Source organism: Gopherus flavomarginatus, chromosome 16 (assembly GCF_025201925.1).
Source record: "Gopherus flavomarginatus isolate rGopFla2 chromosome 16, rGopFla2.mat.asm, whole genome shotgun sequence".
Lineage (NCBI taxonomy): Eukaryota > Metazoa > Chordata > Testudines > Testudinidae > Gopherus > Gopherus flavomarginatus.
Window position 1 is genome coordinate 24005791 of NC_066632.1, and position 24991 is coordinate 24030781.

At 56.6% G+C, this 24991-nt stretch overlaps 2 protein-coding genes across 7 annotated transcripts; one reads left to right on the plus strand and one right to left on the minus strand.

Annotated features, from left to right (window-relative positions):
• The first annotated feature begins 1226 nt into the window (after positions 1–1226).
• On the plus strand, positions 1227–15621 carry AVIL (advillin). Of its 5 annotated transcripts, XM_050925284.1 has the most exons (20): positions 2220–2459; positions 3406–3501; positions 4174–4248; positions 4888–5084; positions 5559–5667; positions 5996–6106; positions 7042–7247; positions 7723–7801; positions 8293–8391; positions 8601–8754; positions 9042–9142; positions 10056–10193; positions 10317–10475; positions 11114–11293; positions 11397–11542; positions 11616–11760; positions 12218–12406; positions 13794–13862; positions 14714–14845; positions 15213–15621. In XM_050925284.1, the coding sequence occupies exons 2-20, from the start codon at positions 3436–3438 to the stop codon at positions 15324–15326; spliced, it is 2469 nt and encodes an 822-aa protein (XP_050781241.1). In that variant the 5' UTR covers positions 2220–2459; positions 3406–3435; the 3' UTR covers positions 15327–15621. The 5 variants fall into 5 exon arrangements, with proteins under 5 accessions (XP_050781239.1, XP_050781238.1, XP_050781237.1 ...); XM_050925282.1 differs by lacking the exons at positions 2220–2459; positions 14714–14845; positions 15213–15621 and adding an exon at positions 1227–1457 and having other exon boundaries at positions 13794–14485; XM_050925281.1 differs by lacking the exons at positions 2220–2459; positions 14714–14845; positions 15213–15621 and adding an exon at positions 2115–2176 and having other exon boundaries at positions 13794–14485.
• A 2-nt stretch (positions 15622–15623) lies between these two features.
• TSFM (Ts translation elongation factor, mitochondrial) lies at positions 15624–23944 on the minus strand. 2 transcript variants are annotated; one of them, XR_007769791.1, is made up of 7 exons: positions 23859–23944; positions 22877–23029; positions 19431–19559; positions 18877–18999; positions 17963–18047; positions 16740–17309; positions 15624–15797 (listed from the first exon to the last, which is right to left on the minus strand). XR_007769791.1 is itself a non-coding variant. In XM_050925307.1 (6 exons), exons 1-6 carry the CDS (start codon positions 23919–23921, stop codon positions 16852–16854), a joined length of 1011 nt encoding a protein of 336 aa, XP_050781264.1. In that variant the 5' UTR covers positions 23922–23944; the 3' UTR covers positions 16692–16851. The 2 variants fall into 2 exon arrangements, 1 of the variants encoding a protein (XP_050781264.1); XM_050925307.1 differs by lacking the exon at positions 15624–15797 and having other exon boundaries at positions 16692–17309.
• Positions 23945–24991: the final 1047 nt, after the last annotated feature.

Below are 24991 nucleotides of genomic sequence, written 5' to 3' on the forward strand. Positions count from 1 at the left end.
GACTTGCCAAAGGTCAGCAGTGGAGCCAGGATTAGAACCCAGGGCTCCTGAGTCCCTGGGAGGAGGGTCTACCCTCTAGGCAATGCTACCCCAGCTGGCCAGGATGCCCGCAGAAGTCCTGAAAGTGGCGTGTTGGTGTGGAGGAAGATATGGGCCTGGGCAGAGCGTCCCTCCCTGCTCTGTGGGCTCATGGCTGGTGAAGCCGGGCGAGGGGAAGGATGATGCTGGATCTGTGCCCTCAAGGCAGTGGGGCAGGCGGTGATGCTCTGTCCCTTTGCTGGGTCAGTGGCTTCTGCTTTCCAAGAGTCATCCCTGCCCCAGCAGCCGCTAGCTTAATGGGGGGAGGGATAGCTCGGGGCTTTGAGCATTGGCCTACTAAACCCAGGGTTATGAGTTCAATCCTTGAGGGGGCCATTAAGGGAACTGGGGTAAAAATCTGGGGATTGGTCCTGCTTGGAGCAGGGGGTTGGACTAGATGACCTTCTGAGGTCCCTTCCAACCCTAATAGTCTATGATTCTATGATCCTCAGCGTGAGCCTGGGAGCTCACCCCACGCGATGCTGATTTCCCGAAGGCTGCTGAGTTGGTGCATTAGCTCCTGGTTCATGGCCATGTGCCTCTCCCCCGCCCCCCTTGCAGAAAGGGCGCAGCTCTGTGCAGGGAGCAGAGCAGGGAAGTGGCCCCATGGCTTGGGGTCAATGCCGTTAACCTCCTGGTATGGCGGTAGCAGGAGCTGCTCCAGCTCTGGGAATGGCCACGCACGGGCCAGGACCCTCAATAACCTACAGCTGCTCTCCTGGTCTGCCCAGACTGTCACCAGCCAGAGCCTGGATGTTTGGCGCTGGGGTGGGCCCTACGCTCCATCTGCCCCTTCACTGGGACAGGAGGGGCTGTGGGGTGTGTCCAAGCCCTCCAGCGAGGGGAGGATGGAGACACCCTAGGGGCCCCCTTTCCTGGGCCTGTCCCCATTTATTAGTTGCTTATCTTGCTGCTGCTATTCCACCTCTCCTGGCAGCCCCCCCCCCCCATCTCTGGTGCCCCCTCACTGCAGGGTAAGAGCTGCCCCCTTCAGAGTTCGGCTCCCCCCCCCGTCTCCTGCCTCAGTTCCGTGTGGTTAATTTCCCCCCTCCCCTTTGAATTATTAATCAGCCCAAGCACTTAAGAAAAATCGATGGGCAGAGGGCGTGGAAGGAGGAGATCCAGGCGGTGCTGGCCTTAGCGTCCCTGCCCCCCGCAGTGCTTTGCCTAGGAACAAATAGCTGCTTTCCCTCTGCTTTGCCTATGTCAAGCGTGCGCCCAGGCCAGCGCTCACCGGCCAGGGTTGCCCAAAGGTGGTTGAGATGCAAACGTAGGCAAATACAACGCCTGGGTCCGGGTGCGCCGGGTGACGGGCTCGTGCCAGCAGCTGCCCCGGGGTTTCTTCAACAGCCGCCTGCAGAGGACAGCAGTGAATTCAGGTGAGTCCCGGCCTGACTTTGGGGTGGCTGAAGACCTAGATCAGCGTCCTTAGGGACCACTCCTGCCTTGGGCTGGGTGAGGGAGAGGAGCTGGCTGAGCTGGCCCCAGATCTGTGGGGCTCAGGGCAGAGGGTTATAGCTGGGGCTCAGAGAGGTAACTTGAAGTCCCCCACCCCAATTCCTGTTGGACTCCTGGTGCATAATGCCACCATATGGCTGTTTAATGAGAGAACTGGCAAGGGCCCTTGGCAGCGACTTGGGCAGGGAAGGAGCAGAGGAAATTATTGAATCAAGGTGGATCTAAACGGGGTGGTGGGAAGAGATCCCAGCTGAGGCAGGATCCGAGAGCGTCCATCACTTGCTCCCTAGGCAGGAGGAACTGGTGCCAACCAAGTGTTGGATCGGGGAATGTCTTGCCAGGTTCCTCAGTACTGGGTTAGCTGATGCCACAGGGGGAGCGGAAATCTGGCCCTGGCGTTTCCCCCCAGGGGCTCAGAAGATGCATGCCCTGCAGCTAAAGTGGGGGCCTGAGATCAGGCAATGGTAGGAAAGAGCTGGCCATGTCTGTGAACGGCGGGGAACAAAACAGTGTGAACGGCCTCTTGCCAACGCAGCCGGCCCAGCCCCGAAACCAGCACATTCCTGGCTAATCAAACCCAGCTGATGGCGTCTCACCGAGCCGACACTCTCCTAGCGCTGCGGCTGGGCCGGCTCCCTGGGTCAGGTTACACCATCTGGCTTCAATGACTGAAAACTGGGGGAGACATGGGGGGGTAGGGGAGCGGTTACGGTTTGGGCTGCTGCGAGCCAGGCCCCTCTAACCCGTTCTCCTCCAGAGCCTGCAGTCAGGGCGTGTCCCTCCCTGCAGTGCAACGGGCAGCGTGGATAGAGCAGGACCCATGCCCTGTCTGTGCCCAGGCCAGCGTGCTGGGTAGCTGGCCCCACCCCAGTGCCGGGCAGGCAGGGAGCACCCAGTGGGCAGGAGAGATCCCTGCAGTGTTCGTAAGTATCCGCAGGGTGACCTTGGGTCTGAGCCCTGGCTGCGTCGGTGAAGCCACTGACCCCGGTGAAGCCAGAGGCTCCCAGCCCAGCCAGGGCGATGGAGCCGCCCCAGGATCTAGGGCATGGAGAATGGATCCAGAGCTTAGAAAACCTGCTGTCTGCCTGGCTCCATCCCCGGCGGTGCAGGGAGAGCGGGAGAGGCTGCTGTGCAGTGTGACTGCGCAGCTCGGCCTGACTCCGTTTGGGATGGCACAAGAACCAGCTGGGTGGGGCCCACATGCCCTAACAGCTTCCTTCTGCTGGAGGAGTGGGGGGACCAGGCCTGGGAAGGAGTATTCCTCCTTAAAGGGGCCATGGAGTCTCCCAAACCCTTGGCTGGCGTGACTCAGGGAGAGGCCGGGGATCTCTGGCTCCAAGGGAAAGCCCCAAATACCAGACACCAGCCTTTAGCATCACAGAGGTGAGCCCCTGAGATGTGGGGCGGGGCAGATCCCCAGTGCTGCGAGACACGTGAGTGGGGGCGGGCTGGGGGGGGAAGCTTCTCCCTGGGCGTTGGCTGCTGATTCACCCTGCACGCATCACCCCCGAGGAGTATCCACCTCTTCTGGGGCCCAGGCAGCCCCTGCATCCAGGATCCGGTCTGGCCCTTGGGGTGTGTGGGGGAGGGTGTCTCATCTGGATGGTGCACCCAGTTGAGCTGCTTGGGTTCCATCTTATGCCATTTGGGGGATCCCCTATCCCTCATCCCCTCGCTTCACCCCTTTAATTCCCCCCCACACACACACCTCAAAGCATGCAGCTTCTGGGCAAAGCTTTTACAGAAGCTTTTTACACCCCTGTCTGGCCCAGCTGGGACGTGTGCAGCTGCTCTCAAGCAGGCGTGGGGCTGGGCTGCTCCTCCGGGCTGGCCTTGGCTCTGGGTTGACTGTCTCCTCTTGCCCAGCAGCTCCCCGGCAAGTCCCCGGTGCAGGGCACGATGGCTCTGAGCAGCGCTTTCAAGGCAGTTAACAACATGCCCGGCGTCATCGTCTGGAGGGTCGAGGTGAGCGGGGACTGGGATCCCCTTGGAGATCCCAAACTAAGCCAGGTCTGGCCTGGTAATGAGGGCTTGGCTGGGAGACCTCCTGGGTGCAGAAAAAAGGGGTCTGGGCAGTGGGCTAGCGAGTGCTTCCAGTGGGCCACTTGTCTTTTCCCACGGCCCTTTCATGGGAGCTGGGCTGGGGTGTGGTGCCCTGGCCTCATTCCAGCTCTAAACCTTTATGCTGTGTGTCCGTAAAGTCCCCAGTGTCCAGGCAGGCCTCTTCACTTCCTGTCCCAAACAATGGCGTAACATTGCTGGCACAGCTGCCCCGTGCTGCCCCATGGGTGGCTGCCTCTGGTGCTCCATGTGGGGTACTTCCATAAACAGCTGCCATGCCCCTCCCCAGAGATGGCTGCATTCCAGTGGGGGATGTGGGGTACTTCCATAAACAGCTGCCAAGCCCCTCCCCAGAGGTGGCTGCATTCCAGTGGTGGATGTGGGGTACTCCCATAAACACCTGCCACGCCCCTGCCCAGAGGTGGCTGCATTCCAGTGATGGATGTGCAGGACTTCCATAAACGGCTGGGGGGGGGGACGACGCTCTGGGAGGGGGGGGGCTGTTGTGTGCCCCATGGCTGATGCCAGGACAAGAGGGGGCTGCTCTGGTCTCAATGCACTTCTGCTTCCCCCCAGAAAATGGACCTGGTGCAGGTGCCTCCAAAATCCCATGGCAGTTTCTATGAAGGCGATTGCTACGTCCTCCTCTCGGTGAGTGCCCCCCAGGGCTGCAGCAATCCCTGCTGGGGGGAGGGTCATTAACCCCCCCAGGCAGCCGAACGGCTGGGACTCGCTATGGGCACCGGCAGTAGAATCGTGGCGCTGGGAGTGAAGCATCCTGATGTCACGTCCCAGGGCCCCTCACTCTGCTTTAACCCTGATGTGTGTGGGACACACAAGCAGCTCAGGGAGGCTGATCTCTTCCATTTCCTCCCTCCGCCCCCTCCCCTCAGCCTTGGAAGAGCTACAGAGAAGGGGTGTGGGGGGGGGGGTAAGCACCGATGAAAGGCAAAAGCAACAGCAGTAGGTTTAAGCCTGACAAAAGGAAATGCTCTGTGCGATGTCCTGTTAGCCTGTGGGACTCCTTGCCACATGATTTGGAGGCAATCGTTCTGGTTAGGATTAGTGGCAGGAGTGAGGATACAGCAAGGAGGGCTTGTCTGTTTCGGCTTCCGGGCAGGCCCTGACAAACTGATCCCTGGTTGTAGCGGGGCTGGGTGTCAGGAAGAAATTCCCTCCCTCCCCCATGCAGTGGAGTGGGAGGGCATCTGCCGGCTGGGGTCTGGGAGCACCTGGTCTGATCGATGGGGAAGACGCAGGGTCACTTCTCAGGCTCTGTGCCTGCTGCAGACCCGGCGCTTGGGCGGCGTCCTGGCCTACGACATCCATTACTGGGTCGGGAAGAGCTCCTCGCGGGATGAGCAGGGCTGCGCTGCCATCTACACCACCCAGCTGGACGACTACCTGGGCGGGAGCCCCGTGCAGCACCGGGAGGTGCAGGGCCACGAGTCGGACCTCTTCAAAGGCTACTTCAAGCAGGGCATCATGTGAGTAGGAGGCCGAGGGGCCCTGGTCCCGGTGGGCCTGGCCCACCGACCCTCCCGCTTGGAGTGAGATCCTGTCCCTCCATGGGGCTCCGGCTGCCCACTGCACTCAGACATCAGGGGCGTGTGTGGCCTGCAGGCGGTCCCCATCCACCCAGTCCTCAAACGGGGACGTCTGGGGCATGAGTGGACTCCAGGCCATCCCCATCCACCCAGTCCTCACACAGGGACGTCTGGGGCATGAGTGGACTCCAGGCCGTCTCCACCCACCCAGGCCCCACACAGGGGCGTCAGCCTGCAAGCACTGCAAGGAGCTGTGGCTGCAGCACCTTTGGGGGCTGGGGGCGACAGGGCCGTGCTTGCCGGGGTGAGGTCCTGGTGCCCCCCGTGTCTGTCTCCCCTTCCTCCCTGCTGGGTTGGCCCGGGCCCCTCTTCCCCACTGTGGGTGCTCACTCTTCCCCCGCCCCTCTCCCCCAGCTACAAGAAGGGCGGCGTGGCCTCTGGGATGACACACGTGGAGACCAACGTCTACGACGTCCGGCGCCTGCTGCACGTCAAGGGGAGACGGAACGTCACGGCCACCGAGGTGAGCCTGGGCTCCAGCACCTGAGCTGGCCAGCGTGGCCTCCACCTCCCAACCCTGGCCTGGGCCACCGCCTGCCCTATCCCTTCTCCCCTGCATCCCCGGTCCCGATTCCCTGGGGCCAGCGTAGCCAGCGCTCTCCCCGCCCCATGCCCCCGATGCCTTCCCACCCTGGTGCTGGCGCAGCCCCTGCCTCCCGATTCCCCCAGCATGGCGGCTGCCCCACTGCCCACGTCAGTGCCACTAGGGCCACTGCCACTCGGTCCTCCTGCTTCCCCTGGTGCCAGCCTCCTCACGGCCTCCTCTCCGTTCCCCCGCCCCCCGGGCGCAGGTGGAGATGAGCTGGGACAGTTTTAACCTGGGGGATGTGTTCCTGCTGGACCTGGGGAAGGTCATTATTCAGTGGAACGGCCCCGAGAGCAACACCAGGGAGCGGCTGAAGGTAGGAACCTTGCTGGACCTGCCCCACCCCACCCGGGGTTCCGATTACTCCTTCCGCTGTAGGGAAGAGAAGTTTGGAGCATTCTCCTCCCCCTGGATCTGGATCGGAACCAGTGCGCTAGAGGGAAAAGGCCCCGTATCCCACGCCCTGGCCCTACTGCGCTGGATCAGAACCAGCGCCCTGGAGGGGAAAGGCCCTGTAACCCATGCCCTGGCCCTACTGGGCTGGATCAGAACCAGCGCCCTGGATGGGAAAGGCCTTGTAACCCACTCCCTGTCCGTACTGGGCTGGATCAGAACCAGCGCCCTGGAGGGGAAAGGCCCTGTATCCCACTCCCTGGCCGTACTGGGCTGGATCAGAACCAACGCCCTGGAGGGAAAGGCCCTGTATCCCACTCCTGGCCCTATTGGGCTGGATCGGAACCAGCGTCCTGGAGGGGAAGGCCCTGTATCCCGCGCCTTGGCCCTACTGGGCTGGATCGGAACCAGCATCCTGGAGGGGAAGGCCCTGTATCCCGCGCCCTGGCCCTACTGGGCTGGATCGGAACCAGCGTCCTGGAGGGGAAGGCCCTGTATCCTACTCCCTGGCCCTACTGGGCTGGATCAGAACAGCGTCCTGGAGGGGAAGGCCCTGTATCCCGCGCCCTGGCCCTACTAGGCTGGATGGGAACCAGCCCCCTGGAGGGGAAAGGCCCTGCGTCCCAGTCCCCTGGAGGCAGGTGCACTCTGTACGACATCCTGGAAGGGCATTTGGCAAGCGCTGGTTTCTCTCTCCACAGACCAGGTGAGTGTGCGGGGTGCCGGTCTGTGTTTGTAATCAGTCTGTGATCTGCCCTTCGCCTGGCCCCACAGGCTCTCGGGGCGGGGGCGATCTGGTGCCTTTGCCCAGCGCACTGCGGGGAGCCGATAATTGTTCTCTTTGGGGGTCTCGTCTAGGCCATGCTCCTGGCCAAAGACATCCGCGACCGGGAGCGCGGGGGGCGGGCGGAGATCAGGGTGGTGGACGGCGACCGGGAAGGAGCCAGCCTGGAGCTGACAACGGTGCTGCAGAGCGTGCTCGGGGACAGGCCGCGGAAGCTCAAACCCAGCACCCCGGACGAGGTGGTGGCCCAGCAGCAGAAGGCCACCGTCCTGCTCTACCGGTAAGCGGGGAGGAGGGTGCACTGCAAAGCAGCAGGTAGTGGCAGGAGGGCACATCAGACAGGGGCTTCCCCATCTCGCTAGCTCCAGGGCGTCTGCCTGGCCTCACTCCCCATCCCTCGCTAATTCGCATCTCCCACGCAGGCTTCGATTGACCCAAGCGCAACGGAGCCGGCTGGGTTTTGTTCCTCGGGGATCTTCCTCCAGGGACGCCCCCCCACGCTCCCAGCGCGGCTGGCGAATTCACAAACAAAGCAGGTCTCCTGGTGGCTCCTGGATTTGCTACAGCATCATTGGGATGGGCCCTGACGGCCCCAAGCCCGAAACCCATAGAAAGGGGAGCGGGTGGAAACTGTCCCAGAGCCCAGGGAACATTCCCATCATATTTCCCTGGTGTCTGCTCCCCGCCTGGGCCCAGAACCCCCCACATCCCCGGCTCCCAGGGGAATAAATCCACCACCCCTCTCCTTTCTCTAGCGTCTCGGACTCTGGAGGGAAAATGCAGGTGCTGGAAGAGGCTGTGAGGCCGCTGGTGCAGGAGCTGTTGAACCATGATGTGAGTGAAAGACGGGGGCTCCTGCCGTTTAAAACCCACCTCCGTGCCCTGGGGCTCTGCTCCTGTCACTCCACTTCACCCAGAGCCCCACCTCTGCCTGCCCAGCTCTGCCCTGGGTCCCCAGCCAACTGGAGTCCTCTTTGCAGGATGGGGCTAGCGCCCAGACTGGGGGAACAGATCATCCCACATCTGCTGGCGTCTCGCGCCTTCCTTTGCCACGTCTGGCGCTGGCCAAGACAGGAGACGGGGCTGGACAGACGTCGAGGCTGATCCACTCTGGCAACTCCTACAGCCCCTTCCATCCGGGGCTGGACGGAGCGCTGGGGTGTGGTCCGGGAAGCCCCCCGAACCGGCGTGTGGTGCCTGATTGGGTCCCTTGCGCCCCATTTTAAGCCCCAACCCCCTTTCACGCCTCACAGGGCAAGGCAGGAGAGCACAGCATGGGGCCTCATCAGCAGCCCCAGGGAGTGGTTTAACCTTTTCCTCCCCAGGACTGCTACATCCTGGATCACGCCGGGACCAAGATCTACGTCTGGAAGGGGAAGGGGGCTACCAAGGCAGAGAGGCAAACCGCCATGGCCAAAGCTCTGGTAGGACCCAGGTTGGGGGGGGGGTCTCGCTAACCGTGATGCACGTGTGGAGAGGGGGAGGAGCCGATACAGACCGGGGACGAGTTGGGGGCCCGGAGTTAAAGCAGGATTCCTGACTCCCTGCCGCCAGAGAGTGGGGGCCCCAGGCCGGGCAGCCGGGTCGCACCACTGACGGGGCTCCTTGCCGCTTTCCGCCCCCGGCCCGGCAGGAGTTCATCAACATGAAGGGCTACCCCTGCGGCACCAACGTGGAGACGGTGAACGACGGCGCCGAATCCGCCATGTTCAAGCAGCTGTTTCAGACGTGGACCATCCGGGACCAGACGGTGGGGCTGGGCAAAGCCTACAGCGCTGGCAAAATCGGTGAGGAAGAGCCTCCTCGCTCCTGGATCCCGTGCCGTGCACGGCTGCCTTCCCCCCCAGCCTGCAGGGCGCAGCTGCCGATCTGGCTGCAGGGAGACGAGGGCCACACGGCTGCTCGGGCTGTTTCCTAAACTAGCCCCCTACCTCCCCATGCCGAGGTCTTCCTCAGGGTGTCGGGATACAGTGTATAGGGTCCACACTGACTGCTGTGGCCCTGACGCCCGCATCTGCTGCCTCCCTCCTTCCTGCTAGGCTGCCGACCAAACCCTGATGCTCTTTCTTTGCAGCCAAAGTCAGCCAGGAGAAGTTTGACGCCACACTGCTGCACGCCCGGCCCGAGCTGGCAGCCCAGGAGCGGATGGTGGATAACGGGGAAGGGAAGGTGGAGGTAGGAGCTGTGAGCTGCCATCGGGGCACTGAAGCCGAACGCTCTGCCCTTTCCCTGGCAGGGCAGGTGTCTCTTTAGCCCCTGGGGCTGCTGGCACACCGCCCCCTGCCCTGCTGGGACCAGGGGGACCTGGGCCCCTCGGCTCCAGGCTGCACCCCAGCGAGCACTGGCAGCCGTCGCAGTGCCCAAGCTGGCAAGCCACAGGGGAGTCCAGCGCCTGCGAGAGGCTTGGGAATCCTTAGTCATCGGGCCTGGCTGCACACAGAAGATTCCTGAGTGGCTCGCGGAGTCTCTAGGCTGGGCCGTCCAGCCCTGGTCAGTGCTGATCAAGACCTTCTGAATGACCCCAAGCAGGGGTGTGCCCAGGAATTAAAACTTTGACCGCTTTTGGAGGGGCACTTTCTGTGCCCCTCCCCGCCTGTGGCTGGAGGAGCCGGCTCTCCCCACGACCGGAGGATCCGATTCTCCCTGCTGCAGCCCCAGGGCCAAAGGGGCTGTCCTCTCCCACCCTCGCTGGGCTGGAGGAGTTCGCTCTCTGTGCCCTGGCCTGGGAGGAGATCTGTGCCCCCTGACTGGGGAGGGCCCATGCCCCTGCTTGCTCCGCCCTTGCGCATGCTCCTGCCCCAAAGAGGGTCCCGCATCTGCCCGATTTCCCACGGCCCCCTTCCCAGCTTTGTGCAGGGAACGGGTGGGGTGCAGCCTCCCCATTGGACTGACGCTGTCAGCAGAACACGAACCAAAGCTCCCTATGCTATGGCACAACAGCTAGAGTCTGCGGGGTGGGGGTGGAAACCTGCTTTTAACGGCCCCGTTATGAAGACCACTCTCGTCACGGGGTCAGCGTGGACCGACCAGCCACCAGAAGAGCCCAGCGCTAGGATTCACGCGCTACTGTCACTTCCGTTCGCTCTAGGTCTGGAGGATCGAGAATCTGGAGCTGGCCCCGGTGGAATCCCAGTGGCACGGCTTCTTCTACGGCGGAGACTGTTACCTGGTGCTTTACACCTATGGCGTGAACCACCAGTCCCGCTACATCCTGTACATCTGGCAGGTAGGCGGAACCCGGCACCCTGTCTCCACTTCCCGGCGCGCCGCGCTGGGGCATTGCCTCGGCCGCGGGAGCAGAGACTCCTCCGGGCTGCCGGTCTGAGCTGGCTCCTCTGTGCATGCCCAGGGTCGGCACGCCACGCCGGACGAGCTGGCCGCCTCCGCGTACCAGGCGGTGGAAGTGGACCGGCAGTTGGACGGGGAGCCGGTGCAGGTGCGCGTGAGCATGGGAAAGGAGCCGCGCCACTTTCTGGCCATCTTCAAAGGGAAGCTGGTCATCTTCGAGGTACGGCCGTGCTGGTGGGAGCAGGGTGAAGAGGAGGCTGGGGGCAGGAGACGCTGGGCTGGATTTTCCAGTCACCGGGGCAGCTGCTGTTTCAATTAGAGGCTGCTACCAAGATCAAGGCCCCTTTGCTCCAGGGACTGCACAAACACAGAGCTGGAGGAAGCCCCTACCCTGAAAAGCACCATCTGCAACGGACAAGGGGTGGGAGGGGAAACTGAGGCACGAAGCGGGGGAAGGGACTTGCCCGTGGTCACGCAGTAGATCAGTGGCAGAACTGGGAAGGGAACCCAGGTGTGTTCCACACTGCCTCAGTGACAGGGCGGAGACTCTTCCTCCCTCACCCACCTTGTTGCTGGAGTGAGGTAGAAGCTGACCGGCCTGGAGCCATAACTCTCCTGTGCAGGGGCTGGATTGTTTCTCTAATGAGTGTTTCTCCATTCCCAGCTGTTGTATCCTCCCTCCAAACCCTCTGCAGCATGAGGTTCCCCTGTTAGCTCTCTCCTTCCCCAGCACAAACCCTACCCGTGCCTGCCCTAACCCAACTGGGACCACTAGGCCACGCTCTCGCTCCTGGGGCGCGGTTGGGGCTCGTTCTCAGGCACCAGGGCTCGGGCCCCCCACCCCCTCTTTCTCTCTAGGGTGGGACATCCAGGAAAAGCAGCAACGAACCGGAACCGCCCGTGAGGCTCTTCCAGATCCACGGAACCGACCAGTCCAACACCAAAGCCGTGGAAGTCCCGGCATTCGCCTCGTCGCTCAACTCCAATGACGTCTTCCTGCTCCGGACCCAGACCGAGCACTACCTGTGGTACGGCAAGGTAAGGGGCGGCCTGGCGCCGGCCCGGCAACCAGCGGGAAGCGAACCCCCCGCGAGTGTTCCTCTCCTGTCGCTGTGTGCCAGCTTCTCTCCTTGCCCGCCAGGGCTCCAGCGGGGACGAGCGGGAAATGGCGAAGCAGCTGGCTGCAACCATCTGTGACAGCACCCAGGAAACCGTGGCCGAGGGGCAGGAGCCAGCAGCGTTCTGGGAAGTGCTGGGAGGCAAAGCCCCTTACGCCAGCGACAAAAGGTAGCAGGGCACAGAGAGGGTTGCGCTGACGGTCTCAGCCAGGGAGGGTTGCTGAAGGAACTGTGTGTTGCAGGCTCCAGCAGGAGGTCCCAGATCACCCGCCCCGGCTCTTTGAATGCTCCAAGAAGACCGGACGCTTCGTGGTGACGGAAGTGACCGACTTCAGCCAGGATGACCTGAGCGAAAGCGACGTCATGCTGCTCGACACGTGGGACCAGGTGCGCTGGGAGAGCAAAAGCCACCGGCTTCCATTTGCCCAGCCCCAAACAGGAGCTCCTGTTAGCCAGGAAAATCCCTGGGATTTGGGTTTTCCAGGGGGCTTTTTAATTAAAGACACGTCAGCTGTCCCAATGTGAGAGTTGCCCAGAAGTGGGATAGTGGAGGGGTTGGCTACAGGTCGGGGGCGGGGGGGGGGGTCCTGGTAGAAATGTCTGTCTGAAGAACTTGGAGCTGGACTAGCAGGGGGGCTGCGGGTCAGGATTGAGGGGGACTGGTAGAGCTGGGGGGAACCCAGGACTGGACAATGCATAAATCCCAGCTGAGGTTCTCTGGCCTCTGTTAGGCAGGAGGTCAACCAGGTTATTACAACCGGCCCTTCTGGCCTTAAGCTCCAGCTCCAGTCCTGTTCCTGGCTAATTTGCATTCCACTGACCAGAGAGACTTTTCCCCTTGCAGGTCTTCTTGTGGCTCGGGACGGACGCTAACGCCACGGAGAAGGAGGCAGCGCTGGCCACTGCTCAGGAATATCTCCGCACCCACCCCAGTGGGAGGGACACTGACACGCCTATCTTGGTGGTCAAGCAGGGCTTTGAGCCCCCCAACTTCACTGGGTGGTTCGTAGCCTGGGACACACACAAATGGAGCGTGAGTATAAACAAGGTGGAAGGCTGATGTGAGAGTGGGGCGGGAGGCTCCATCCGGGAGACGGGACAGGGTTTCTCACGCTCATCTGCTGCTCTGGATTAGAGTGCACAGTCCAGGGGCACCTGCCTGTGCTCTCTGCTAACACAGGGTCTGGCCTTGAGCAGATGGGGACAGGAAACTGAGCCTGAGACTAGCAGGGCCCAGTGAGGGCTTTTTGGTTGCTGATAAGGAGCCAACGGGGGAGATTGTTGAAGGCACCCAGGGCAGTCAGCTTCCCAGTATCCACTGCCTTTCCCCAGAGGCTGGAGGCCTGGCTGATCTCCACACTCAAGTCTCCAGTTTCTTCTCTCCTCTCGCTGGGGTGGGAACAATGGAGAACGTAAACAGGGGAGGAGAAAGTCACAACACAAGGAATAAGGCTGGGCCAGAGGACAAGTCACTCACTTCCAGCAGCCTAGAGCACTTGGTCAACTGAGCGTGAACAAACATGCATTTGAATAGGGCTAAATGTAACTATCTAGGAACAAGGAAGGGAGGCCATCCCTCCGGTGTGGGGGACTCTAGCCTGGGGAGCATGATGACCAAGCAGCTGATCATGACCTCCCAGTGTGATCCTGGGCTGCATCACCTGGTGAATCTCGAGTAGGAAGAGAGAAGTTATTTTGGCTCCGTATCTGGCACTGGTGCGACTGCTGCTGGAATCCTGTGTCCTGTTCTGGTGCCCACAATTCAAGAAGGATGTTGATAAATTGGAGACGGGGCAGAGAAGAACCACGCGAATGATTAAAGGATTAGAAACCTGCCTTATAGTGATAGACTCACAGAGCTCAATCTATTTATCATCATCTGTAATTACCTACGTGGGGAACAAATATTTCACCACGGGTTCTTCACTCTAGCAGAGAAAGGTAGAACACGATCCAGTGGCTGGAAGTTGAAGCTAGACGTGTTCAGACAGGAAATAAGGCGTAAGCTTTTAATAGTGAGAGTCATTAACCAGTGGAACCATTTCCCCAGGGTCATGGTGGATTCTCCTTCATTGACGGTTTTTAAATCAAGCTTGGCCATTTTTCTGAATGATCTGCTCTAGGAATTATTTTGGGGCACTTCTCCAGCCTGTTACAGGTCAGACTAGATGATCACAATGGTCCCTTCTGGCTTTGGAGACTTGCTGACAAGGGATTCACTCAAGCTGCTCTCTCCTCCTCTAGTTGCATTCCCAGGTTGACCGCAGGAGTTCCCAGTTCTGGTACAGTAACAACTGGGCAGTCCTGTACCCACTTGGGCACCTCCCCGTGAACAGGGCAAGACTCCCCCCACCCTGTTGTTGCTATAACCATGGCTAATGGGTGAGCTGTGGGGTTCTCAGCTTTCTGCGTTCTTCCAGGAAGGGAAGACTTACGAGCAGCTGAAGGAGGAGCTGGGAGATGCTTGTGCCGTTGTCAGGATCACAGCCGTGAGTTGTGTTTGTGGTGTAGGGGGGAGGGAGGCGGCCGGAACTGGGAGGGATTCAGCTCAGGTGGCCAAAGATAGGGATGACTTCCAGGAAGCCCACATCACCCCCTGCTGCAGAACATGGGGTGGGACATGTCCCACCTGCCAGGTTAGCGGGTGTCTAGTCCTCCGGGGAGTCACACAGAGAATCTGCACGCTGCTCCTCCCCTACCTGGTCCCTCCTTGCCCCACTGTGCCCATACTTACAACTTATAGCGAGGCTGTGGGCAAACTGTCCTACGTGCCCTGACCACATCCACTGGGTCTTTCCTGCCTTTTTCATGCAAGACTTTGGGCTGGGCAGCCACTCGCCAGGCTAAACCGCTGAGCACCTGCTGCTCCCAGTAATCTCCTCAAAACTGCTACAAATCAGCCCCTAAGTGCCTAGACAAACTGCTGTGCTCAGGCAGAGAGCTGAAGCGACAACCCACTACATTTACCTTGCACCTTCCAGCTAGAGAGAGCCCAAGGCACACTGCAAATGGCACACGTAGGAATGTTTTCCCCTGCCAGAGAAATGCAGCCACCTCTGGCGTAGAACACAACAGCAGTTTAACAGTGCAGAGCAAAACAAGCCCATTTCTGGGCACAGATGACATGGGATCTTGTAGCTACGTAAAACTGTAAGGGGACCCGCAGGGCGGCTGAATGCAACTGAAGGGATCCCAGCAAGAACAGCTGGGCCCTGGGGCTCTTTCATGCAGCCACTTAACTGAGTTAGGACCAAAGTCTCAGGAGGGAGGGGCATGCCTCTCCTGAGCTAGCGAACTTGACGTGCTCTGCGGTGTTTCTCCTTCCACCCACGCTGTGTAGGATCTGAACGGGACGGCTCTCTCCCCCAGCCTTGGGGCCCAGAGTGCTGGCGCGGCTCAGATCTACCCTCTAGAAGTGCTAACCAACCAGAAGGAGGAACTGCCTGGAGACGTAGATCCTGCCAAGAAAGAGGTGAGCTTTGGGGACCAGGCACTTGGGCTCAGATCCTGCAGGGATTTAGCCCCCCAACTCCCATTGATTTCAACAGGCATCTAAACCCCTTTTGGGAAGCCAGGCCTGGCTCGCTGATGTGAAAGGGTTTGGAAACCTTCCTTCCCGCCAGCAGCCCCCTAAAGGAGCTGAGGGTTTACTGGAGAGGCCTAGAGGGGAGGAGCGAGTACCCACTGCCCTAGCTCTTGCTAGCTCAGCTTTCTGCTGCCGGAGGCCGAGTCCCCACCCAGCACCCCCTCAGCTCTATGGAAACGCAGCCTGGCCTCCTTTCCTACCTAGCTGCACCCCACCCCACCCCTGCTAACCTGCTCAGCCTTTTCTCTGCCAGAATTACCTCTCCGAAAGTGACTTTGTGGCTGTGTTTGGAATCAGGAGGGAGGAATTTGCTGCTCTTCCCAGCTGGAAGCAGATCAACTTGAAGAAGGAAAAAGGGCTCTTCTAAGGAAGAGAGCAGTGCGCCCAGCCAACAGGTGGAGAACATCCAGAGCCCCACATCATAGGGGTGGGCTCTGGCTCACCGGGGCTATGCTACACCTGGGACTGACGCAGTAAGGGACAGGAGAGGGGGGGCAGTTTTTACTCTTGCAAGTGTATTCGATCAGCTGATAGTTTAGCTTTTTATACCCATTTACGGTCATTTCCTTTGTGGCTGCGCAGCCACGCATGCGGGCTGCATTTCAGCTTCACCCGGCCAGCCAAGCGCAGGAGGCTGGAAAACAAAATACTACGTACCACTAGCTCCGGCTTCCAGACGTCAGCAATTGTCTCAAACGTTTAGTGCTGCTGGCAGGACAACGGTACCTGCCGGTATCTCCTCTCTGGAGGAGCACTGCATGCAGGTGATGCTAGTTTGCAAACAGCAGACGGTCCAGTTCTAGCACATCTTCTGCCTGTAGCCTCCCCGCCTGGGTCACTTTTTAAAAATAAAGATGTATCATATGAACTAGAGACTGTGCCTTAATGCTTACTACCAAGCAAGCTGGGCCTTTAACTGAGTCACCAAGCTACAAGCACCCCAAGGCTGTGAAGTGTCACAGCTGCAGCCAGTAACAGATCAGGCTCCCCCTTGACTGGATGCAGCAGTGTCTCAAAATGCACCCTCGTGCACTGCAGCTCTGTCTCCAGGGGAGTGGCTCACGCTGTAGCAGAGACACACCTGGCCAGAGTTCTATTACAGGCTGAAACAATTTCCTCCAGGCAAAAATCGTGGCCCCTTTTATCACAGGTTGGAGCCAGCTGAAGAGGAAGGTGGCAGTCCTGCATACAGGCCAAATACTCACTACTGGTTGGGCTGGGATCAAGTGGAATCTTCTCCAGATGGCTAGTCAAGCACTGGAGCCTTCTTCCTAGTGGGCAGCATACACGGCCCCGTACGCTGCACCTGCTGAAGAAACAGCTTGTGCCCCTTGAGACATCACTCAATTCCCTGGCAAGATCGCGTGCGCCCAGGGGCAGGAACTGTTCTTCGGGTGGGTCTAAACAACATCAGGCAACAGCCCCGCAGTACTGCTAGCTGGCTGCCCTACACTGTTGTTGTCCAGGGGAGGGGATGTGAGCGAAGGGGCTAGTCTGGTTTTGTGGGAGTACCTTAAGAGGAGGAGAGTCTGGGATCAGCAGATGGATATTGGTCTAAATAGTTAAACCTCAGAGGGTCCCTATCCTGGCCCCATGGGGTTAAGATTATTTCAATATATACTCCAGCAGTCTGTGCATGTAGCCTGAACCATCAGCCACGATCCAACGCTCCCTGCTGACTTCCCTAGAAACAGGCCAGCCCATTGGATATAAAATGCCCTCATATGCTTAGTACAGGACAGTTACCAAGGTCCTTTAATGCTTTGCAAAAAAAAGTTACCTGTATGAAATGTCCAGCACATGTGAGATTAATTCACTATTGATCCTGTCTCATAATTATTTCCTTACTGATCCGATATGTAAATGCCTGGCCCACGGCCGCAGACGTGAGATTACGAAGAGTTTTCTTCCTGTGGGAGACGTTGCTGCGTCTCTTCCACTTCTGGTATCTCTGTGTCCTCTCCGCACTCAAACCGCACAAAGTCCAGCACAGACACACCTTGGGGCTGCACGTACTGGCCCAGGGTAATGCTGGGGTCCAGCAAGAAAGGTTGAGCAAGCATTTTGGTTTCCGTGTCTCCGCCAGGTTCATCCTCCAGAGATCCCACCGACAGAGGGGCCATTCCCACTACATGCTGACCCAGCCTCCGGCCTAGATCAGCAAGATTTGACTTCTGGCTCTGCTCAGAGGCTTGGCAGATCACTAAGGCACCGTACTTCCCAAGCGCCACATTAGACAGGGAGGGACTATCCACTGGCAGCGCCCCATGGACGTAAGAGCCAATGTAGTAGGTCGCTGGCACGGCCACCCAGGCAGCCCTCTTGATAGCCATGTTCTCCCCGAGTTTACCTTTAAAAACCCAAAACAAGAACAGGTCTTATTTCACTCTGAAAGATACAGATCAGGCCAAGTGTTCAGGGGCAGGGCCATTTGCTGCAGCTTTCTGCCCTCTCCTGCCCCACCTTTGAGATGTCAGGTTCCTTGGTAGTTTTACTGCTCAAGGCTGGAGAGTTGTCTCAATATAGGTACTAGGCCTGTCCTCACAGTATCTGACCCTCTCCCTTGCATTTAATAAAACAGAAGACCCCTTTCTGTAAGAAAGAGAGCTTGGTTAGCTCACTGCTTATTAGAAATGCTGGAATGACAGTACATTGCAGTAGCCTAAAGGGATGCCCCACATCAGAAAACTCCCTCTGGACTACTTTGCAGCAGCACAACTTCTGAGTGCCTGAGAGTGGTTATAGGACAGTTCACAGAATGTAATGGTCCCCAGTTAAGCCTCACTGCATCCTCCGTGCTGTCAGAGGCATCGGCACAAACGGTTTCCGTGAGGCTGGAAACAGACAAGACTCATGGCAGTCAGCCCCGTGAACGCAGGACGAAAGGTGGAATCCTCCCAGCGGAAGGGGTTTCTCAGTCAATCCCACACAAGGCTGACAGAAGCCACACAATCGCCTCCCTGATTTCTATTTCTAACCGGCATCTGGTACTAGAGCACCCACCTATAGCTAGAGCCAGCTGGTCGCTGAGCAAACATCCAGCAGGCCCAGTCCGCAGTTGAGAAAGCTCAGCTGCCTTCATGAAACGCTGAAAGAGATGAGAGACAATGGGTTAACTGCAAGCCCCTTGACTCTGGGAGAGCAGGAGCCTCCCACCCCCAGCAACTCCAAGAGATGCCTCACGCGGTGTAGTCTCACACAGCACCGCCAGAAAACCTCCTATTCAATCGACTTCTACATGTTGGAGATTACGCAGAACAAATTCCTCCAACACTTCATAATATCCCCTAATCCAAACAAGGATTTTGAGGCAGGATAGCTGCTTCGCTGGGACATATCCCAGTAAAGTGGCTTGGCCGAATGCTCATGACTGGGAAGGATGTCTTAGTCAGGCCAGCATCAGCGAGAAGCATTTGATGTAGTAAATCCACCTTCCCAAGAGGCGGCAGCAAGGTTGACAGAAGAACTATTCTGTCAACCTAGCGCTGGCTACATGGGACTTCGACATAGTTAAGCTGACCTGTCAGGGGAGTGGGGTTTTTACACCCCTGAGCGAAGTAGCTGGGTTGATCTAATTTTCTAGTGTAGATTCGCTCTATGCCTATACTCAAAGTTTTGCTGACATAGCTATGTTGGTGTGAAAAAAGTCACATCCCCCAGACAACATAGTTGTAACATCAAAGTCCCAGGTGTAGACAACTGTGCTGCTAGAAGTGTGCGTCTGTCGGCCTACGGTGTCTCTCCACTGGGGAGCTCTGCCAGCAGAGCTATATTGGCAAAGTGCAGACAAGGCAACCATCTCTCTGTAGCTCAATAGCACTTCCCTACCTCATGGAGGTGCTGGGAGGAAAATCTACATTAAAGAGGGAGAGGTAGTCAGATGGGGAGGATAAGTACTTTCGATAGATCTCTCTTACCTTGATATAGGTGGTTAAATGGTCCTTAGCGCCTTGATGGTGAAACATTGTCCCAGTTGCTGCTTGTTGAACTAACTGTTGAAATTTGACATTTCTGGCCACAAAGTCCGTCTCGCAGTTCACCTGGTAGTGAGAAACAACTGATTATTCTGAAGTCATTGTCTGACAGCTGCCATTCCACTTAAGGGGTGGCCGTTACAGCAGTTAGAGCTGCTGTCAGGGAAGTCAGCAGCCCAATGTGACAGAAATAAGTCCTCCACCTTTTCAGAGCAGGAATTCCCTGTGGCTATTACTATTCTACGTAGAAACAGAAACAAATCCTCAGTCGGTCCTACAGTTAAAAGGAATCCATTTAGTATCATTTATGCCAGTCATTCTCTGTTAATCATGATTTAACTAGACAGATTTGTCTGTCTAATATTTTAACCAAGTTAAACTCACAGCTGCAAGATTTGAACTTATGCACACAGGTCAGCTCAAGGGACAGGGGAAGCTACCAGGTTAATACACCTTACTCCATCCCAATGCCATCACACACTAGAGGAGGAGCTTACCTCCACCATCACTGCCGCGTTCCCCTCCTGCAGCAGGCCAATAAGGCCTTCTTTTGTCTTCCTGCCCTGCAGTTTGGAAGCTTTGCTCCATCCCTCCTTTTGGGCCTGCTCATGCAGCCAGGCTTCAGCCTTTGAAGATAAAACCAAGAAGATGAACCCAACAAAAGTCAGTTCAGAGCCCAAACTCTCTGCTTGACCTAAGTTTTGTAACTCTGAAAGTGGAAAAGCAGCCTCACAGGAGAGACCATAATGGTCAGACCACGTTCTAATGGTTCCAAAAAATGCAAGAAACCCAAGCCAACAGGACACTGACCAGCTGTGTGGTGCTGTCCCATTTGGGATGATTATAAGTGCCGTTGTAGCCATGTTGGTCCCACGACACGAGAGAGACGAGATAATATCTTTTATTGGACCAACTTTTGTTGATGGAAGGTACAAACTTTTAAGCTACACAGAGCTCTTCTCTAGGTCTGGGACAGAAAGCAGAGTATCTGAGCTAAATACAAGTTGGGAAAGATTGTTAAGCAAGAGGAGTAATGCATGTTGGAGGTGGTCTCTTGAAATGAAGTGCGCAATTAGGGGTTAAATTCTTATGCATAAAGAGTGTGAACATAAGAATGGCCATACTGGGTCAGACCAAAGGTCCATCCAGCCCAGTAACCTGACAGTGGCCAATGCCAGGTACCCCAGAGGGAGTGAACCTAACAGGTAATGATCAAGTGATCTCTCTCCTGCTGTCCATCACAACTCTCTGACAAACAGAGGCTAGGGACACCATTCCTTACCTATCCTGGTTAATAGCCATTAATGGACTTAACCTCCATGAATTTACCCAGTTCTCTTTTAAACCCTGTTATAGTCCCAGCCTTCACAACTTCTTCAGGCAAGGAGTTCCACAAGTTGCCTGTACACTGTGTGAAAAACTTCCTTTTATTTGTTTTAAACCTACTGCCCATTAAGTGGCCAATTAAGGGTAGCAGCAGTGAGGTGTTACAAGTTGTTGCAATAACCATCTCTGGTAAGTCCATGGCTTTTGGTGGCTAGCAGAGTTATGAATTTAAGTTCCCTGCCTTGCCTTTTGAAGGCGTTGGGCAGGTTTCCCCCGTAGGACAGTATTGAAAGATCAGATATGGAGTAATCACTTTGTGAAGTGTTCACCCACAGGTGATATGGTGCTTTTGTGGTATACCATTTTTCTGGGTGAGTTCATTTGAGAGCTGATTGGTTTCATCCATCTAGTTGTTAGTGGGTTATTTGATGCACTGGATGGGGTACAGCACATGTTGCAATAGGAATATGTAGGACTCATGAATCTTGAAAGGTATGCTGGGGAGTGTTGGTCACTGTAGCAATGGAGATGTATCTGCAGGTTTTGTATCTGTTGTTCTGGCAGGGTCTGGTGGGCTTTTGAGTTGGTGCGTTCTGGTCTGTGGCAGGGTGGATTTGATTTATATCAAATTGATTTCAATCACTAGTCAGGAAGACTCTATTCAATTATCGATTTCTGCATAAAAGTGCATTCTGGAATATGCTGCTCAGTTTCACTTTTGTTTCTACTGCCTGTTCCTCCATTCTCACATTTATCTCCAGACTTCGTCTCCTTGTGCAGATCTATTCTGCCCCCAACAGTTTTCTATTCATTGAACTTTTTGAAACTTTGCACTTTTAGAGAGGTAAGAGATTGACTCTGTGTACACAAATTTGCAGCAGGACAAAAGGGTTGAAGTCTGTTATTTCTCACCTCTATATATTCCTTTGTTTAAAAACATTTTTGCTGTTAACCATGTTATCTCTGGAGACACAAATCCATAGTTTGAGAACTGTAAAACTAAGCATCTCTGATGGTATCTTCTAGACTGAGCACTGAGTTCCATTGGGTAGATAGAAAGATTAACCTAAATTATCTGTACAGAAGCCCCTGGATCCCTAATCCATGAACTATTGGAGCTTATTTAAGAAACTTTTCTTAAAACATTACATGAATATATTGTTTCACTATAGAATTAGAATTTATCATCCCTATTCCATGATAAGAGATCTTTGAGCTATAACGTATCTTAATTAAAACGATCTTCAGATGCTCTGTGAGGAAAAAACATTTTATCAAAAAATTCCAATTTAAATAAGAAAAAAAAATCTTTTAAATCATTGATTTTTATCCACCGTAGTCTATGGGGAGCTTGCTTCTGATGAGTTTGGCAAGGCTTGGGAGTTGTTTGAAGGCCAGAAGAGGGGGTTCAGGAAACATTTCTTTCAGGATGTGGTTCCCATCAAGTATAGGTTGTACTTGTTTGACGATAACCTACAGCGGTTCCAGTGTGGGGTAGTAGGTGACAACTAGGGAGGTGAGGTCAGTGGGTTTCTTTTTCATGTACTGATGCAGGTTCTTCCAGGGTATTTGGATGTCCCTTTCTATGATACAATCTACTTTGCTGGGGAAGTGTTCTTGTTTAGCAAAGGCAACTTTAAGTGTGTTTAGGTGCGTATTCCAGACTCTTTCTTTGGAGCAAATTCTGTGGTAACGGAGTGCTTGGCTGTAGATTATGGATTTTTTGGTGTGTCTGCAGTGGTTGCTTTGCATGGTGATCAGTGGCTTCTCGTATAAAGTTGTTAGTAGGATCCCATTGTTGAAGTGGATTGTGGTGTCCAGGAAGCTGATGTCCGTGTGGATGTGTTCTAGAGAATCTGATGGATGGGTGGTGGTTGCTGAAATTGTGGTGGAAATTAAGGGAATTTAGATCCTTGCCCAGAGAATGAAAATATCATTGAAGTATCTCAGATATTTTGTTGGTACCATGGTGCATTTTTCCAGAAATTTTTCCCTGAGGCAGTCCATGAAGAGGTTGGTAAAGTGGGGAGCCACACCAGTACTGATGGCTGTTCCTCTGGTTTGGACAGTAGTGTTAAATGGGGTGATCTTGGGGGGGAGGATGACATTGAGTTTGGCAATATGTTTTGGGTGGATTTCCAAGCATTATCTTGTATGTATTAGGGATATGTTCTTTCTGACCTTCTGCCACTGATCTACTTATGCCTTGAGAGCAGGAAACTAAATTCCCCATGCATCTTTCAGTGTCAGCTTGCACAGCTATAGAGATCACAGCATTATCCAGACCTTTCTAAAAATCAAGCCTTTGATGATCAATGCCCGTTGGAGAGAATCCTACATAATGACTACAACAGAAATGCAATTAAACCTATTGCCTTGGTATCTATACACCATCTCCTTTAGTATGGACTGAGGTAAGTAACCGCTCAGTTTTAAATATATCCTTCCTTTGTTTTTATACACCTGAATGCAGTGCGCCACCCTTCCCGCAACCAAGCAGGAATTCAAGTCTCAACTCACCTCAGACTGACCCTTTGAAAAAAGCCTAAGAGAGTTAGGTACCCAAATCCCACTGAAATTCAGTGCAATGTCAGGATGAAGTTGAAGCAGCTCTCACCTGTTTGGAGTCGCCACTGAACTTCTCTAAGGCTTTCTTACAATTCAAGAAGGAATAACCGGTTTTCTTCCTGAGCTTCACCAGCAGCTCCTTATCTGCCGCAAATGCACAGAGACCAGCGTGAAAGAGACAAACCGGCTGCCAGGAAACGACCTGTGGGGGGTGGGGGGGAGAAGATAAAAGTTGAAGTTGCATGCAGGAGAGGCCCACTGGATGCTGAAGAAAGGGGTAAGGAACAGCCTCATGCTGAGAATGATTGTGCTGGGGGTGACCAAGCCCCAGCCCTGCTGTCTATCTCAGCATTAACTTAGTTCAGCCCCCTACTATGTCACCCCTTCCTCTCATTTGCTCCCACTGGCTTCATGCACCTTACTGCTTCCCCCTCCTCCTGCTGCAAGTGTATGCACAGGCCGGGAGCCCACACAAGGCCCTCAGGCTGGGCTGGGGCAGCACGTGGCTTCAGTGACAGCCGCCCCAGGCCACCACCAGGCCGGGGAAGCGAGGGGGTGGGTCACCGTGCCCCACGCTCGGGAGGGCGGAAGCAAGTCCCATACCCCGAGTCCCGGGGGGGGGGGGGGTTTGAGCAGGGAACCCAGGCGTCCTGCCCCGCCCCCCAGGAGCCAGGATAGACTGGGGGGAGACGGGCCGAGGGCGGGGGGCTGGGACCAGCTCCCCTGGGGGGGGGCTTTGAGGAGGGAACCCAGGCGTCCTGCCACGCCCCCCAGGAGCCAGGATGGGCTGGGACCAGCTCCCCGGGGGGGGGGCTTTGAGGAGGGAACCCAGGCGTCCTGCCCCGCCCCCCAAGAGCCAGGATAGGCTGGGGGGAGACGGGCCGAGGGCGGGGGGCTGGGACCAGCTCCCCTGGGGGGGGGCTTTGAGGAGGGAACCCAGGCGTCCTGCCCCGCCCCCAAGGAGCCAGGATAAGACTGGGGGGAGACGGGCCGAGGGCGGGGGGCCAAACCCCGGCCTACCCCCCCCTCACCGGCCCCGGTCGGGCCCCCCCGCGCAGGGGGCCGCAAACTCCGGTCAGCGCCACCCTCTGCATCCCGCTCCCTGCCGGGGCCGGCCGCCGCGGCGCGCACGTTATACGTCACACGTCGCGCAGCCTATAGGCACCGGCGTCAGCAGCCAACCCAAGGGCGCGTGCGCGAGAAATGCCCCACCCGCCCCCGCCGTGAACCCTCGCGGAGCCGATTGGCCGTCGCAGAGGATAACGACAGGGGCCAATGGCACGGAGGCGGGGAAGGAACGAGCCGCTTCATTGGCTGCAGACGCAGGAAGGGCGGGACAACCCACCTCCAGTTCATTTATCTCCCCACCCAAGGCTACCCTGCCCCCCATACCTCCAGCCCATGCCCCTCCCACCTGGGGGGACCAGATGTCCCGATTCTATAGGGCCAGTCCCGATTTTGGGGTCTTTTTCTTATTCAGGTACAAATTACCCCCCACCCCATCCCAATTGTTCACATTTGCTGTCTGGTCACCCTACACCCACCTGGGGAACCCAGGAGTCCTGCCTCCACTCCCCCAGCCAGGAATGGAACCCAGGCATCCTGCCTCCCACTCCCTTCGGTCCCAGGATTTCCACCCAAGCCAGCAATAGAACCCAGGAGTCCTGAGCCCCTCTCCTGGAGCCTGCGCTCTCCCCTTCATTACCAATAAACCATAGAACAGGAGGAGGTAGCAAAGCAAAGTCCATACCGTGCTGAGGGCCAATTGCTCATTGCCCTGGTGGAGTCATATCAGCCCCGTGTAACACACTCAGGCTTCCTGCCGGGTGCAGAGCAGAAGAGGGACCTGGCCCGCTCACTGCAAGTCCTCGCGCCTCTATATTTCCCCTATACTTTCTGACAAAACCCCCATGCTATACATACAGCCATGCCTGTTTAATGGAGTCCCAAGGCTTTCTCCCGGAAGGGAACATTTCTATGTAGTTACAAGGTAGATATTATCACTTGGAAAGCACCCAGCTGTATATTCACAGCCCATGCTGGGTAAAAGTGAAGGGTGTACACATGGGTTGCTGACACACCACACAGCAGCCAAGGAAGTGCCTCTCCCTCCCTCCCCTCCACAGAAAGTGGCTGTGCCTGGGGCAGGGGCCAAGGGTGGTTC

What these genes read in the sequence shown, in the direction of transcription:
- AVIL (XM_050925282.1), top strand. Translation starts at nt 3,436, where the DNA reads ATGGCTCTGAGCAGCGCTTTCAAGGCAGTTAACAACATGCCCGGCGTC. An exon ending in ATTGCTACGTCCTCCTCTCG is followed by an intron (nt 4,249 to 4,887) that starts GTGAGTGCCCCC and finishes TGCCTGCTGCAG; the next exon opens with ACCCGGCGCTTGGGCGGCGT. An exon ending in TGCTCGACACGTGGGACCAG is followed by an intron (nt 11,761 to 12,217) that starts GTGCGCTGGGAG and finishes TTCCCCTTGCAG; the next exon opens with GTCTTCTTGTGGCTCGGGAC.
- TSFM (XM_050925307.1), bottom strand. Translation starts at nt 23,921, where the DNA reads ATGCAGAGGGTGGCGCTGACCGGAGTTTGCGGCCCCCTGCGCGGGGGG. An exon ending in GGGGGGCCCGACCGGGGCCG is followed by an intron (nt 23,030 to 23,858) that starts GTGAGGGGGGGG and finishes CACCCCCCACAG; the next exon opens with GTCGTTTCCTGGCAGCCGGT. An exon ending in CCAGCTGGCTCTAGCTATAG is followed by an intron (nt 17,310 to 17,962) that starts GTGGGTGCTCTA and finishes GGGTTTTTAAAG; the next exon opens with GTAAACTCGGGGAGAACATG.